Genomic DNA, 12,686 nt, shown 5'->3' on the forward strand with positions numbered 1-12,686 from the left:
AAATATTTATGACTTATATTCTTTTTTATTGAACATTTTTAATTGTTCAAAGAAAGTAAAAAATAAACTATTTCAAAAATAAATTTAATAGGGGATTTTACAATAATTTTTTTTTATTTTAAACAAACACAAGAATATTTTTTTTTTAATCAAAAAATTTTTAAGGGTGGATAATTAATAAGAAGCTAAAGAATTTTTTCTCCATATTCTTGAATTTCGTTGTTAATGTCATAAAGATACATTACTATGTTATTAATACCTGTATATTGGTAAATCTGGAATTCATTCTTAATGATGAACTAAAGATTTAACTGATGCATGTGTTACGCTACCATAATTTAGATACAAGACTAATTAGCCTTAACTAAAAACTGCAACAATAAAAATAATAAATTCAGAGCTTTACTGCAAAAGTGAGATTTTATTTAAATATTGACTATTATCATATAAAACTACATTTAAAGCTTTTTAGCTTGATTGGTATGATGGAAATCTCTTACAAATTGCTTGTTTGTTTTCACCTCTTATTTTCCCATACATGATCATGCATGGTCACTTAAACTTTAAAATTATTTGCATTCTCAAATATCAATTATATTTCAAAGTTATTTGCTTTTTTCATCATAGATAATATTCAACAATGGACATAGATTTTATGAAAAATGCACCAGTGACCTTTATTTCTAATTTGATTTTATGAATTTTTCTTTAAAAACTACATAGTGTTCTAAAACTTACAAAAAAAAAAAAAAAAAAAAAGGTGAAAAGAGAATTTTATTAAGACAAATTATTTTATTTATATGATTGAAATTAATGGCATGATTGCTGTTTTGTTAGTTGATATAACCACAGGATAGTGCCTGATGTTAATAAAAAATACATTCATGGCAAAAATATTTGTAAAAATTCTTTCCTTAGAAAGTGTTGAATATCTATTTTATTTATTTAATTATTGTGCTTATTTACTTGTTTTTTCTCTCAACATAATGATGTTTAATGATGTAACGATTACCTGGGGATCTAGCAAATGTTGCATGAAAGCAAGAGAAATTAATTAAACAATATGCGGCTAAGAAGAAGTTGGAGATGATTGGAGCAATAGCATTAAGTTCCCCTGGAAAAAGAGAAGAAAATATTATTCAATAGAAAACCCAGGTCAACATTGATAACAAACAGTTTGAGAAACATTAAAAAAAATCAATTTTTGCAGTTTATTTCTTATGATATTCAAAATAGAGAAAAATAAGATAAAATCAGTTATCTTATCTGAAATAAAAGTAAAAAAATTGAAATTGCAATTAATTTCTGAAGAATTTTGTAAAACTTTAAAATTGTAAAAGAATGTCTTTTCACAATTTATGAAATATTATGTAATATTTTCCACAAAATAGTTTGATTTTAAATAAATGAAAATACATTAAAACATTTAACCAAAAATAATTTTTTAACTTCATACCATGGAATTGTTGAAAATTAAGCAATATAAAGTAAATACAAAAGAATTAATTCTTTAAAGTAGGGTTACAAATTTTTGAGATTTCACAGATAAAAAGATCCACTCAAATATCAATTATGTACTGGTAAAAAATATTTTTTATATTTTAAACAGAACATTGCATAGGGTGTTTAATTTTAAATTTTTAGTATGTTGGGAGAGAAAAAAAAACTTTATATTACAAATATACAGGGATGAGATTAGCCAAAAGGCAAAAAAGCTGAATTTCCACGATAGTAAATTTTACGCAAGCGCAACCCTTTAATAATACATTCCAGGCAGTTTAAGGTTATAAATAATGTGTTGAACTACAAATGTGTACTAATCTATTATTATATAAATGATTACATTGTTACTTAACATTTAGTGAAAATAAAAACTACCAATTGAAAAAATAAAGCTGGAAATTATATTTTTCCTCAGTTCACATAAGAGACAATTATTACTTGAAAAACTACCTGGTTTAGCAAATTAAAACTACTAAGAATATACATTAATATTTCATTTCTTTTAATCAATACTGTTATGTGATTTATAGCAAATATATCAGTAATATTAGATTTTAAATTATATTGGAAAAGAAAAACTTTAACAATGGACCGAATCATTATGTTCATATTATAGTCTAATCTAACTAGAGCCCTTTGAAACATATCAATAACAGTGAAGTAGAAATATATAGTAACTCCTTAACATACAAAAATTGCTATTTTAGTTTGAAAAATTACATGACAAAACAATTATCTGTTTAGATAATTGTTTTTATTTGATAAGAATTTTGCCTTTTATAGCATAAATAACAGCAATTATAAATAAAATTTCGATAATGAGTTAATTAACTCTTTTTCCAAAAATTTTTTTTTTAATTAAATCCCTTTTTAAGTGATTGCTTTTGTTTGCTATATCTTTTATGTTTGCTATATTTAGTTGTTAGTCGATCTTCAAACATCTTGCGACAAATCCTATTTTTTCTTCTTTGCAAGCACAGAATGTAAGTTTTGAATATATTCCCTTCCAGTTTCTCTGATGTTGTAACACTTACATATACTAATAATCGTTGTTATAAAAACAGTCACCTTTATACTAACTAATTAAAATAAAAAATTTACTTCTTACAAGAATCGCGAAAGTTGATTTTAAAATTGCGTGAATATGAATAACAATTATGGATTTTGAAATCACATGAATATGAAACTAGATATACGATTTTGAAAATGAGGAAATACAAACTGGGATATAGAATTTTTAAAACGCGTAAATACAAATCACGATTCATAATTTTTAGATCGCGTAAATACGAATCATGATGCGTAATTTTTAGATTGCATAAATAAGAATTATGATGCATAATTTTTTGAATGCGTGAATGCGAATCCCAATGCCTTATTTTAAAATCATGTATAAATACGAAAATCAATGTTTGATATTAGAAACCGCATGAGCAAATCAAGACATTAATTTTAAACTTGGGTGAATACGAATCGCTACATAGGTTTTTAAAAAGGCGTAAATACGAATCACAATATCGGATTTTTAAATCTCGTAAATAAGAATGCAATATTCAAATCGCGTGAATAAGAATCGCAACACGCACATATGCAAAGCTATGTTTGATATTAAAATCTTGTGAATAAGAATCGAGATATTAGCAGATTCCAGGCTTGGAAACTGAAATTCAAGACAAAAACTGAAATTCAAGAGATAAAAGTGAAAAAAGCGGAAATCCGATAAAAAGCGGAAAAATCTCATCCCTGAATATAGACTACAGTAGTTGTAAAGTTGTTTTAAAGAATACCTTTTTACAATATCAAAAAAAAAAAAAAATTTAACATTCTAAAATTATTCATTACTTCTCAAAATCCTTTCCTTTCCTCTTATATTTTACAATTCTGTTTTTAAATTAATCCACTGTAATACTTTGGATATTGTACAGTTGTTAGTTACTTAAATTTTTAAAAAATGCAAATTTTAACAGAATGTACTGGTAAAACCATTACCATTATGTAAACAAAATATTAAAAAAATTATACATATGATATAAAAACATTAAGAATAATTATACTAAAATTTAGATTTTATTGAGACATTAAAAAAATCTTTCAAGTAAAAAACAATAAAAAGTGTAAATTAAAAGCATTTTTTTTTCTTCGGCTCAAAACCATAACTTTTACTTTCATACAATTATTATCAAGTGGTATTTTTAGATATGTGTTAATTTATTAGCCAATATTCATACATTTGTAGGTATTTTTATGTTAATTTATTACTATTAATTAACTTTAAAAACATTATTGCATACATTATGATTATCATGACTATAATCTTTGGTTTTTGACTCTTGACAGGTAAAAAACTAAACTCTGCTATAAAATAATAAACGATAAATACTGACCAATGGCTGTACAGGCTAAACCAATGACTAGCGTTAAACAATATCCTCTTCTTGGCTCATTTCCCTTGCCAAAGCCTTTTGCAAAATAATGCAGATGAGGAAAGAGTTTATCTTTGCATAAGGCCTACAAATATACAATAGATAATTTTTCTTAGTTAATTTAAAACAATAATTCAAACAAAAAACATTAAAGGGGCCAATACTCTGCACATATAAATTACTATATTGCCATGTAGAATTTTCAAACATACTAATTAGTTTGACTAGTATAAAATTATTATAAATCAAGGTCAAATGAACATTTCAAACTATATTATTGATAACAATACTTGAATTATTTTAAAAAGAATTTTTGGCAAATTTTAATTGAAACCTTTTTCTAATTGATAACTTTCTATAAGGGAAAAAAAGTTTTTCATCATATAACCTTTAGATTAAAATAATTTTTTAAGAAACTGGGTTATTTTTAAACAATGTTAGCCACAAAACACTCAGAATAATCAGATATAAATCTAAGTCCTGAATTCTTTAAAGGTTTTGAACCAATGGCAAATTTTTTTACAAAATATTTTCCTCATAAAAATAGCATTGAACTATGCTTCAACCAAACTTCAAAAATATTTTTGGTTCTTAGTTATTTAGTGATAATAACATTAATTAAAAAATAGCATCAAGAATAGAAATTATTTTAAAGCTCAAATAAGATTTTCTCTGTAAACAATTTCTGAAAGAGCGTTTTAAAATATTTTACAAATGGATTTCTGTATTATTACTAAGGTTGTTTGACTATGCACATGCTTTAGAAAATATAATTGATACAAGTAATAACATGAAATGAAGCCAAACACATAAGCTAACATTCTCCGTTAAAGATAGCCTAATTTTTATGTAATTCCCATATAGGGACAATAAGCATGGTTCATCATTCCTATAGGTATAAATAACAATATAAAAATTGTGCAGAGTAAAATGTGTCCTATTGCTTAAAAATTCACTGTTATTGTTCATAGTTAAATCCATATTATAGTTATTTAAAACGTCATATTAAATGAATAAACAATATTATTGTTCAGAGTTAACTGTGTTTATTCATTATGAAATATTTAGTGTTAGTGTTTATTGATTATTAAAATATTTAGTGTTTGTATGTATTTGTATAATAATTATTATTTTTACTTAAATTTGCTTGATGATTACTTTAAAAGAGAATAGTAAGGTTATATGCACACATTTTGTACTAATTTTATCAGAAAATATACAGGCAAAGTAAAGAATTTCTTGCCGTATCGTATGGGCTAGCTCAATACAATTAGAGAAAATAACAATAAAAATTGTGCTTTTTCTAAGCAATTCATATAGAATTGCAAAGCTATTACTTAGGGTAGGTGAGGAATAGCAAGAAAGAGGTAGTACTTATAAAAGTTCATTATAAAAAGATTTAGAATAACTGCCCTATCTGGAAAAATAAAATTGAATTAACTCTAGCAGCATAAAACTAGAAATAACTTTTGATTTGCTTTTCCTCCAAATTGAATTACTAAAATCAATTAAGAATGTAAGCATCAATGTCAATTTAGCAACAAATACTTTCTATGAAATTAAAGACTTGTCAATTGATTTCATGATATCAAAAGCATGGCAGAGAAGTTTTTATAAGTTAGTTTACTTTTTATAGAGTAAATGGCAAAGAAAAAAAATTAACTGTAGTTGAATGCAATATATTGTCAGTGAGCTTTTATTCTGCATACAGCTATAAATTTGTGCAAAAGAAAATGGGCGCAAACAAAAAATGAGCTTTGTCAATGTTTGTATTTACTTTTCCTTACTTTTTTAAACACTAAGCATAATTAAAACGGGGGCATAGTCCTGGACTTATGACAATGGCTGGTTACATTGCAAATGTAACATTTCAGCCATCTCTTCTTATTCAGAACACTAAATGGTAAAGTGATTTTAAAAAGTCCAAATTCATACAACATTAATTTAATAGCCACTTTTATAAATTTATAGGATTCGTAACAATCTATTAAAAACAAAAATTAACTTTAAATATTTTTTCAAAAAGTCAGATCTAAAAATAAATTTACTAAGCGATTTATGCAAATGAACGATGTGACATTACAAATATATTTGTATCCATTTGTTTATTCTCTTAAAAAAAGTTTGTAAGAGAACTTTGAAAAACAGAAAATCCATTTTCATAGACACACATTTAGAGCTGTGTCCAATTTGTTAGAGACTAAACAAAGGAGAGTTATGCCTTGTACTTTTTACACTATGTAATGAAAAAATCTGGAACTGGTAAAATTAAAACTGGTAAGTACAATTAAAAAGAGAAAATTTAATTTGTATTAGATGAAGATCTTTATTTTTTTAATATCTTTTACGTACAAATATTGTAATGGATCATAAAATAAAAAATCTCAGGTGATTTTATCAGAAAAACGGAATATCATTAGTACTTACTTGAAATACTTTAGGGGCACTAACAAGACTAGCAAGAGCAGATGATAAAGTAGCTGCAAAAATGCCAGCTAATATAATAGGTCCAAATGCTGATACTGTCTCCATAACCTACAATCAATATATATGAAGCTGATTTACACATAGATAGCAAGACTTACACAAAGATATTATAAATTAGAAACCATATTTAAAGAAAAACTTTTGACGAAATAGTAATAAGTAAAACTTTATTTACTATTTGCTTTTAACTGCCATTTTGCACCAAAGACATAAAAATTATAATATCAAGGATTTACACAGCTATCGTGCAGTTAAATCTATATGCAAGAAAATATAATTTGTATGAAAGGTTACCTTTTCTATATGTGTCAGTATTTTATACCTGTACCATTAATAAATTTTGAAATTCAAAAAAAAAAAGTGAAAAAATATTAAAAAATAAATATAATCTTTTCTAAAAATAATTTTTAACTAAGAATTAAGACATTCTGACCAATAGAGTAATTTATAAACATTATTTTACAACACTTTCACTTATAAAAAAAATTCATTTTTAATAATTTTTATTTCTCAATCCCTTTAATATCATCATCATAACAATAGTTATTAATTATAAATTAATAATCATTAATTGCTTTATTACAGTCATTAATTGCCATAAATCCCTTGCTTTAAATTAATTTACAACAGTCATTAATTGTACATTAATTTAAAGCAAGGATTCTCTTATTAAATCATATCATTATATAAGCTCGGCAAATTTCATTAAAAAGTTCTTATAGCCATAACAGATTAAGTGTGCATGTGCTACATATACAAGATGGTTGTATATCAGATTCTCCCTAACTTCCAATTAGAGGTCTGAGATACACTCTAAAAAAATAATGACCCTTCCATACTTAAATAACTTGCTTTAAAAAAAATGTTGAAAACTAGTTGAACATACTTCATAGAAATTCATCATGCCATAAGGACACATTCCATCAGGACCAAAAGTGCAGTTCCTAATCATGTCAGTGCCGTTCATTGCAAGAGTTTCATTTCCATTAGCATCGCGTAAGTAAACAGATCCAGCAGTGAAAGCAAACCATATATAACTGATAGACGATATCACAATGGCAAGAACAGTGCCTTTGGGAATAGCAGTCTGAGGATCCTGAAGAAATATTTACATTTAGTTTACAAGAACATTACAAACAGAAAACATATCATATAATTAAAGTAATTTAAAAGATTTTTTAAAGTCTTTAAATTAGTATTTTGAAGACATTAAAACATTAGCAGAATTTATATAGATAGTAAACTGTTCTTCGAGACATGAGACAAATAAAAATTATAGATGTGTGCTAGGGATTGACAACCGTCAGCCTGGGGGCCAAATACAGCCCTCAAATGGTTAATGTGTAGCTTCACACCATGCAGTCAATAATTGGAATAAACTACATAACTAGCACAAGAAATTTTATAACTATTTTTAAAAGCACTGCAATTACAACATAATAATTCCAAAATGTAGAGCTACTATTTCATTATGACTGCCAAAAGATTTAAATCTTATAACTTTTTAATCAATTTTTGTTTATTTTTTTAAAATGTTTATCAAAGACATGGTAAAATACTGCAATATCTATATATATAGTTAATCTTTCCACAGAGAAAGGAAAACTCTGTGATAACTTATAATTTCAATTCTTTGAAGAAGACCAAATGTGCAAAACTTTGAGAGTTTCTTTTAATTTAAAAATATGTTCTACATATTTTGCATAGGAAATTTACTGTGTATTTACACAATTATAGTTTTTAAGTGAAAAAAAGATTAATTCAAAAAGATTTACTTAAAATTGTTCAGTTAATCAAAAATGACAATTATTGTAATTGAAAATTTTTTTTGTCAAATGAGAGAGCCTTTAAATTATGTAAATAGAAGTTTACTGGAGAAATGTAAATGCAAAATCAACTGAAAATCTTAGTACAACATTGTATGATTTTAAGTAAAACATGCTAAGTGCTAAAGTGGACAATTGTTTTGACTGCAATGAACAATAATATTTTCAGCAAACAAATAATATTTTTCTATGCGTAAAATTTATTTAAATAAATTAATTTCTTTTCAGACATATTTTAATATAAGCATTTAATATAATAAATAAATAATTCTTGCATTTATATAAATTTACAAGTTTTTGTATTTTGCGTAACGAAAATGTGAATGCAAGTTTGCTATTTCTTTTTCTGCCATGCTCTTCAACAGGATAAAAATATATGTTTTTAAAAACAATTTTTAAAAAATAGTTTATACTTTGGTTTGTATTTAATTGTTTATTTAACTTATTTTGTTTAACATTATATAAATTAAACATGAGTCTCTGAACTATTTTAATGGATCACTAGTTTTGTTGATAAATATGTTGCACCTACAACAAGGAGATGTTAGGAGATATTTTGTTCCACATAAAATGTCTCAAATCTATTTCAGCGTGAAAATATTACTTTAAAGCTATTCTTTATAGTAATAAATTCATGTATAGTAACAAAAGTGTATAGTAATTAATCAATAATACTTTTTTTTAAATAGTACAAAATCAACCACAAAAATTTAAAATAAGCTAATAGTTATTTTGTTTTTATTTCCTTTTGATTAGAGATTAATTTGTAAAACTGCTATTAAATTAAATAATTTATTAATTCGAATATATTGTTGATTAGATTAAATTTATCATTACAAATAAGCAAATTTTCAATTCTATTTAACCACCTGCACTCCATCACAAACTTTACCAAACTAATCATACAGGGGTGATTGTAAGCCCAAGTCAAAATTCCGGAAAATTTCTTGAGTTCAAAAAAAAATTTAAAAATAAAAACCAGTTTTTTCTCCCTTTTTCTCAATATTTGTTAGTCTACTTAAAATATATTTAAAATTTTACGCATACCTATACCATTTACATATACCTATGATGACCTGGAGAAGTAATTAAAATTTACAAATATGTCTTTCTTTCTTGAGTTTATGATTATAACAACTATTTACTGATAAAAAATGAATATCAATCATGAATATAAGATTATAAAGTATCTCTCTGGCTCTCTTTTACAAACAAATAAAATAAACTGTGTTTTTAGTTCCACCTTTGAAAATTTGATTTCCGGAAACTTCTCTGATCAATGAATTTTTGAAGGGTCTGGATATTCGATCTCTGGAAACTTCCGGATCACTGTTAGCAAAAATTCCGGAAATCTGGATTTTTCCGGAGCACAATCAGCCCTGATCATATGACAGTAATTCCAAATGGTTCAACAAATGTTGGCATTTAGTAAATGAAAGTGGATTCCAAGTATTTTTCAAACAATATAAATTACTTTTGCCATTTAGCTTCGCATTTTGGGGCTTAGTCACAAAAGAACTGGATTTACTATGCTTACCCTGTTCAGTGACAAAGGATAATTACTTCTAACACCTTATTTGAATGATGGTTTTCTTTTCTTCAAGAAATCTTCAATTTGTTACATTCAGGCTCTTTCTTAACACCTAATGATTTGAAAGGTACACTTTCATTCCTTTATTTAATAAAGAGCAGAGTTTTTTTTCTTTAGTCATATCAGCTAGCTCCCATCATCTTTTCTCAACTTCTTTTTCACAACAAAAGAAAAATATAACAACAATAAAGGATAAAGATTGTTGTTCCAAGGATTTATTGAGGCGCATAGCAATGTACATTTCTGCTGTTCAACAAACTACTTACAAAAAATAAGAGCAAAAAATTTCTAAGCTATCAAAATTATTTTTTTGACCCATAGAGCATAAACAGTCAAGATTATTATTTACTTTTCTGCATTCATGCAAATAATTAAGAATAACTTTAAAATGAAAATTTTGAATGAGATAAAAAAAAAAAGCATAATTCGTTAGGGCCTATCCATAATTGATTACACTTTTTTCCATAACTTTTGAACTCCTTCTTCTCTTTGATGCACTTAAACATATTCTTTACCTCCCCCCATATCACCTAAACGCATACTAGCTGTTCAAATCATATTTTAAACTTTAGTTAAGTTATATATCGTGTTTCAAGCTTTATTTTTAAACCTAAACAAGATATTTTAATGAAAATTGTGTGCATAACAATATTATCTCGTATATACTAACATATATACTAACTTATACATGCACTTATTTTAATAAAAAAATATATATATAAACATTATATATGACAAGTATGTTCTACGATTCAAAATGTTCATATTTAATTTAAACTATATACGCTTAGATAATTGTACCTCAATGAAGCAACATATGGAAGTTTTAAGATATGAAGCATCTGAATTTTTCTCCTACTTAGAACAAAACTTTCATCTACTTTTTATTTACAAAATCATATCTTCTGAAAACATTGAGATCTTAAGACAACCTTATTTTGATTCTATTATTGTTACAAATTACATTCTACCTTTCAACTTTTTTTTATGGTTTTGAAAACAAAACAATTCTACTTACCACATCTGTAAACAATTTTATGAAGTTAAATAGTGGCAAGCAATGATTTTATTTTGGTTAGTAAGTTTAGAAGTGAAATTTTATGCCCCTGCTTAACCATTAACATAAAATCTTGTACTTAAAAAGTGATAATTAAATAAAGTTACAAGTAACGATTCATTTCCTTTTTTTTGTTCATAGTACAGCTCAATATATTTTAGTATTAGATTATAATACAGCTTAGAATAAACTCTCAGAGGGTACTGAAGCAGATGGTTACACATTTGATAGGGAGATAACATTTAAGTACTTTATCTTTTAATATAATATAATTAACAAACATCAATAAAAGGATAGACTTCACTCACAGCTAAATCTCCTGATATATTAGCACCAGCCAGAATTCCTGTGGCAGCAGGGAAAAAAACAGAAAACACAGATATAAATGTTTCACCTTGACGGAATGCAGGTCCAAAATTTTCTTGCATTACATCCACTAAAATTTTATAAAACTATTCTCAACAAGAAAATACTGAACTTTTTATAATGAAATGAAAGATATTCAAAAAATATAGTTATGGATAACTGGTTACAAAAACCCTTTTATTTAAATGCAGTAAAAATGATAAAAAATAACATTAAAACAATAGACTACATTTGAAGAGAAATATTGAGTTAAAAATATGTAATTTGAATGGAACCAGTAAAATAGTTCTAGAAAAAAGGATATTTAAAAATAAAATTTGTTCAATCAATTTCATACTTAGTAATTTAATATTACATCGTTTAAATTAGTTTCAAAAACTGTATCCTTATAATCGAAAATGCTGTAGATCACTGAATTAAATTTTTTTTTTTTTTTTGCATTGAACTATTTTTGGATTAATTCTATACTTATAGCTTAAATATTTTCAGAGACACTGAAAATATAAAAAACTGAAATCAACCTGCTTTACAGACTGAACTGCAGGAACCATTTATTCCAAATCAACTTTTGTAAATTAAAGTTAATAATCATCTCATTTACTCATCACTCTTGCCAAATAATAATCAATCAAATCTAAATCAACTTTTAAAACATACGTTTTTAAATTATATCAAACAATATCAAACTATAATTTTGTATTCACATCATTCATCTGCTTTAGAACACAACGTTTTAAATAGTAACACTTCTTTTCAATATTAAGTTAGTTTTGCTTAGTAGTCTAAATGCTCCTTTTAGTTTAAAACATATGCCCTATCAATAAAAAAAAATTATATTTTAATGTGTTCCGTTAAATAAAAAATGAAATTTTTTAAAATTTATAATAAAAATGAGGCAAATTCCACTCATTAAGTTTAGGGTGTTGTATGTTTTAAGAATGAAAGAAAATAATAATATAACATGAATTAAAATTAACTATTTTTTCTAGATTTATTAAGTTTTAATTCAATTGATGAATGAATTGCTTTAGTATAAATTAGGTTTCCATGCCTTGAAATTAATTTTAAATCAATCAAACTAGAATTATCTTTATTTTAAAAAAGAGTCTCTGCATTTAAATTGATAAAAAAAAATTTATTTCTTTTTGATTTGATTTTCGAGGAAATAAAGAATTTGAAAAAGAATAAAAATATGGTGTGAATTTCAAAAGAATAAAATAATCTGTAAAAACAGGTATTTTTTCCCCAGAATAAATATAATCATAATTACGTGCAATTCTGCACTGCATTTATGTGGGGGGATAAAAGAGCCAGACAATAATTTCAAAACATTTTTCAACAAATATGAGAGAACATTCAGAATTCTTAAATAAAATAGAGGATTTTTTCAGTAAGTGACATATTTAATGCATCAAACATTTTGTTCAAAAAAG

At 25.3% G+C, this 12,686-nt stretch overlaps 1 protein-coding gene across 1 annotated transcript in view; it reads right to left on the minus strand.

The window, feature by feature from the left end:
- The window catches only part of LOC107440022 (solute carrier family 12 member 2), a 98,465-nt gene that overhangs the window by 22,605 nt on the left and 63,174 nt on the right, over window positions 1-12,686 (minus strand). The window contains exons 8-12 of the mRNA XM_087167672.1: window positions 11,196-11,323; window positions 7,300-7,509; window positions 6,354-6,461; window positions 3,888-4,011; window positions 1,013-1,114 (exon numbers count right to left, since the gene is read on the minus strand). Of these exons, the coding sequence (XP_087023798.1) occupies window positions 1,013-1,114; window positions 3,888-4,011; window positions 6,354-6,461; window positions 7,300-7,509; window positions 11,196-11,323 (672 nt within the window). The remainder of the gene's footprint in view (window positions 1-1,012; window positions 1,115-3,887; window positions 4,012-6,353; window positions 6,462-7,299; window positions 7,510-11,195; window positions 11,324-12,686) is intronic.

Source organism: Parasteatoda tepidariorum, chromosome 7, assembly GCF_982258835.1.
Source record: "Parasteatoda tepidariorum strain Cologne lab strain chromosome 7, Ptep-v5.0, whole genome shotgun sequence".
NCBI classification, from domain to species: Eukaryota; Metazoa; Arthropoda; class Arachnida; order Araneae; family Theridiidae; genus Parasteatoda; species Parasteatoda tepidariorum.